We start from the raw sequence: 5,000 nt of genomic DNA, 5'->3' as shown, positions 1-5,000 counted from the left end.
ATCTATCTATCTATCATCTATCTATCATCTATCATCTATCTATCATCTATCTATCATCTATCTATCATCTATCTATCTATTATCTATCTATCTATTATCTATCTATTATCTATCTATCTATTATCTATCTATTATCTATCTATTATCTATCATGTACTTTTTAAAAAAAAAATATATATATATATATATATATATATATATATATATATTTTTTTTTTTTTTTAACTAAAAAGGCACTTTTTTTCCCCCCGCGATGGAGTGGAGAGAGATTAGTATCCCTGCCAGGTGTTTATTTCTGTCTTTATCCCCTTATGGAGCTTCACCCAATTCTATTTTTTTTTCACTTTTTTTTGGCTAGAAAATTGCTTTCAGAAAATGTGGGCTCTAAGTAGAGGCCCTGGTAAATATAATGGTGGCTATTGGCAGTAAAATGAATTTTAGTGCACACAGACTAGAATACCCTTCTTTTTTTTTGCTAAAATATAAAAGATGTTGCAACAAGTAAATAGACGTCACAAGTGCACAAACTACAGTACATAAAATTGTTCATAGGGGGCGCTTTAAAAGCCTTTAGAGGTCCTCCATTTAGACCTGTGAATGATGGCAGTAGATGCAGAGATATCCCACGTGTGGTGCAATCACCAATTACATACGTGCGTGGGATCTACATGTATGCACGGGAGGATAAAGGTGCCATTCATTTTTTTTTTTTTTATCTCAATTTTTTTTTTAATTTACCTTTTCTGCTATTACGAGGGGTGAACAAGCCCCCCTTTGTGATCGCTTTGGGCAGCAACAGGTACTCTTTATGTAAATATCGAGGGACCCCCGATCCCTCCTCTGCCATCCAAGGCCAGCTGATCAAACACAAATCTCTTTGATCAGCTGCTTCCCTGGCTGTAGCAGAAATCCTCATCACTTCCCGCTTCATTCATCATAAAGGAGATCGGGGAATAAATACACAACAGAAAGGAAAAAAGGAAAAAAACAAAAAACAAAAAGGATTTCAGTGCCCCTTGAGTGATGGCTTGTTTATTGAACTAATTTTACTACTTGTAAAGAATGCCAAGAACATGCATTTTATTAAAAAAAAAAAAAAAAAACACAAAACAAAAAAACCAGATGCTGTACTTACAACAGCGGAGCTTTACCTTAATCATTCCACTAAAAGAACGCGAGCGAGTGTGTCTGTTTGCAGCAGTGACATCCGGTGTTCCTGGGTTATGTTTATTGAACTACAAAAAAAAAAAAAACCACACACCAAAAAAAAAAAAAAAGATCATTTCTTTGTTTTATAAAAAGTTGCTAAAAGAAAACAAATTAGTTATATCAGATATTATTGGCTGTAACACACACAAGTAAACTGACAGCCTGCCAATAGATTCTTCTCCTAATGTACGGAAAAGTAAAAAAAATTACAAACATGCATATATACACACACGTGCGAATATGTATATGTGTGCATGTATGTACATGTGTGTGTACACATGTATGTGTGTGTATATTATATATATATATATATATATATATATATATATATATATATATATATATATATATATATATGTAAAAAAGTAATTTAAAGAAAAATAAAATTTAAAAAGCTACCTGAATTTATTAAAAAATAGCCGTAAAAAAAAAAAAAAAAAAGTAATTTAAAAAGGAAAAAGTAATTGGAATAAAGAAAAAAAAAAAAATTATTTAAAAGGAAAAAGTAACTGGAAGAAAAAAAAAAAAAAGTAATTTAACTAGTAGCCGACCGCAGATAGCCGAATGACTGCTGCACTGCGGCCGGCCAGTTCTGAGTGGACGTCATATGACGTCTTCCCAGAACGCGCTCTCCTGCGCGCCCCAGGGGGCGCGCACCCGGTGATCTCCGTGATCGCTGTGTCCTACGGACACAGCTGATCACGTGATGTGGTAAAAGGCCAATCACAGCGGCCTTTTAGCACATGATCAGCGGTGTCCAATGACACGCTGATCAGAGGGAAATGCAAGTGCCGGTTCTCAGCTGCACTTTCCTCACGCTGTCAGATTGTGAGGAAAGTACTGCCGAGAACCGGCAGTTGTCAGAGCGGGGATCGGCACCGATCATCAGGGCACTGATGATCGGTGCCCAGCAGTGCCACCCGCAAGTTCCGCCCACCTGTGCCCAGCAATGCACCCACCTGTGCCCAGCAATGCACCCACCTGTGCCCACCCACCAGTGCTGCCCACCAGTGCCACCCACCAGTGCAGCCCAGCAGTCAGTGCCCAACGGTTGTGCCAGTCAGTGCCGCCAGTCAGTGCCCAGCAGTGATGCCAGTCAGTGCTGTCTATCAGTACCCATCATCAGTGTCACCTATCAGTGCCGCCTATCAGTGCTGCATATTAGTGCCGCCTATCCGTGCCACCTCATTAGTGCTGTCTATCAGTGCCGCCTATCCGTGCCACCTCATTAGTACTGCCTATCAGTGCCCTTTAGTGCTGCCTATCAGTGCCCATCAGTGCTGCCTATCAGTGCCCATCAGTGCTGCCTATCAGTGCCCATCAGTGCTGCCTCATCAACGCACATCAGTGAAGGAGAAAAATTACCTGTTTGAAAAATGTTATAATAAAAACAAAGAAACTTTTTTTATTTATAGCGCAAAAAGTAAAGCGCCCAGTGGCGATTAAATACCACCAAAAGAAAGCTCTATTTGTGAGAAAAAAATTATCAAAATTTCATATGGGTACAATGTTGCATGACCGCGCAATTGTCAAAGTGCGGCAGCGCTGAAAGCTGAAAATTGGCCTGGTAAATAAGGGGGTATAAGTGCCCGGTAGGCAAGTGGTTAAAGGAAAAAGTAATTGGAAGAAAGAAAAAAAAAAAAAAAGGAATTTAAAAGGAAAAAGTAATTGGAAGGAAAAAAAAAAGTAAGTTTAAAAAGGAAAAAGTAGTTCTATCAGAAATTATCTGTAACACCCATTTGGTTATAATGGCTTTGCTACTCATAACACAAAGACAAATGTGAACTTGCAGCCTGCCAATCTTCTTGTGGTATACTGTACATATAAAAAAAATTATATTTATTTTATTTTTTGTAATAAAAAAAAAAAGCACATTTAAAAAATAATTTTAAAAAGTCACTTAAAAAAATAGTCATTCAAAAAAAAAAAAAAAAAAAAAAAAAGTAATTAAAAAAAATTAAATCATTATTTCTTCTTCTTATAAACATGATTGTACTCTAGATTGAAGTTTCACATCCATAGAAAATGTCTTATATTACCCAGCTTGGCCAGTAGAGGGCAGCATGTACATACTAATCACAGTCAGCAAATACTGGTTCATTCTCCAATTTATAGAATCGATGAGCGCAGATTTGCTTCAAAAAGGAAAAGCAATGTATGACCAAAACCTGCCATGGGACAATGGTGGTCCCGGCCCATGCCTGACCTCTCCGATACAGGGGAAGGTATGGGACATACGGGCCCCTTGAAGTCACTGACACACGAAAGGGTTCTAGAACTGGAGGGTGCAAAATCCGGATCACGTCTGTATAGAAACCGATCAGCGTCTAGCTTCAGCTTGTCCAATGAAGCTTTGGCAATAAATCCTGGAAGCGGATCCGGATTTTGCCCCCTCCAGTTTAGTGCGACACTGTGGCCCTGTGAGTTGTCCGAGTTTCTGTAGACTTGTGTCAGAGAGGCGGTTCAGGGCCACTCTAGGGACATGCTGTGCGGTGCAATGTTAGCCCATCCATTAGCACCAAGCAGGTGCTAATGATCATCCATTTTACAGGCAAAATGAAATATGGGAACACAGAGAGCGGGGGCCCGAGCGAGGGTCAGAGAGCGGGGGCCCGAGCGAGGGTCAGAGAGCGGGGGCCCGAGCGAGGGTCAGAGAGCGGGGGCCCGAGCGAGGGTCAGAGAGCGGGGGCCCGAGCGAGGGTCAGAGAGCGGGGGCCCGAGCGAGGGTCAGAGAGCGGGGGCCCGAGCGAGGGTCAGAGAGCGGGGGCCCGAGCGAGGGTCAGAGAGCGGGGGCCCGAGCGAGGGTCAGAGAGCGGGGGCCCGAGCGAGGGTCAGAGAGCGGGGGCCCGAGCGAGGGTCAGAGAGCGGGGGCCCGAGCGAGGGTCAGAGAGCGGGGGCCCGAGCGAGGGTCAGAGAGCGGGGGCCCGAGCGAGGGTCAGAGAGCGGGGGCCCGAGCGAGGAAACGAGGGTCAGAGAGCGGGGGCCCGAGCGAGGAAACGAGGGTCAGAGAGCGGGGGCCCGAGCGAGGAAACGAGGGTCAGAGAGCGGGAGCCCGAGAGAGGAAACGCGGGTCAGAGAGCGGGAGCCCGAGAGAGGAAACGCGGGTCAGAGAGCGGGAGCCCGAGAGAGGAAACGCGGGTCAGAGAGCGGGAGCCCGAGAGAGGAAACGCGGGTCAGAGAGCGGGAGCCCGAGAGAGGAAACGCGGGTCAGAGAGCGGGAGCCCGAGAGAGGAAACGAGGGTCAGAGAGCGGGAGCCCGAGAGAGGAAACGAGGGTCAGAGAGCGGGAGCCCGAGAGAGGAAACGAGGGTCAGAGAGCGGGAGCCCGAGAGAGGAAACGAGGGTCAGAGAGCGGGAGCCCGAGAGAGGAAACGAGGGTCAGAGAGCGGGAGCCCGAGAGAGGAAACGAGGGTCAGAGAGCGGGAGCCCGAGAGAGGAAACGAGGGTCAGAGAGCGGGAGCCCGAGAGAGGAAACGAGGGTCAGAGAGCGGGAGCCCGAGAGAGGAAACGAGGGTCAGAGAGCGGGAGCCCGAGAGAGGAAACGAGGGTCAGAGAGCGGGAGCCCGAGAGAGGAAACGAGGGTCAGAGAGCGGGAGCCCGAGAGAGGAAACGAGGGTCAGAGAGCGGGAGCCCGAGAGAGGAAACGAGGGTCAGAGAGCGGGAGCCCGAGAGAGGAAACGAGGGTCAGAGAGCGGGAGCCCGAGAGAGGAAACGAGGGTCAGAGAGCGGGAGCCCGAGAGAGGAAACGAGGGTCAGAGAGCGGGAGCCCGAGAGAGGAAACGAGGGTCAGAG

The 5,000-nt window shown here is 46.1% G+C and overlaps 1 protein-coding gene across 1 annotated transcript in view; it reads right to left on the bottom strand.

The window, feature by feature from the left end:
- LOC149436066 (rho GTPase-activating protein 19-like) overlaps positions 1-1,231 on the bottom strand; it is an 8,952-nt gene extending 7,721 nt beyond the window's left edge. Inside the window, exon 1 of the mRNA XM_089662083.1 lies at positions 1,152-1,231. Within this exon, the coding sequence (XP_089518209.1) occupies positions 1,152-1,160 (9 nt within the window). The 5' untranslated portion in view covers positions 1,161-1,231. The remainder of the gene's footprint in view (positions 1-1,151) is intronic.
- Between the last annotated feature and the right edge of the window lie 3,769 nt (positions 1,232-5,000).

The sequence above is a fragment of the Staurois parvus genome, unplaced genomic scaffold (assembly GCF_062004578.1).
Source record: "Staurois parvus isolate SC_StPar_1 unplaced genomic scaffold, SC_StPar_1.0 ptg001428l, whole genome shotgun sequence".
Classification (NCBI taxonomy): domain Eukaryota; kingdom Metazoa; phylum Chordata; class Amphibia; order Anura; family Ranidae; genus Staurois; species Staurois parvus.
This window is presented reverse-complemented; position numbering and strand designations above follow the sequence as displayed.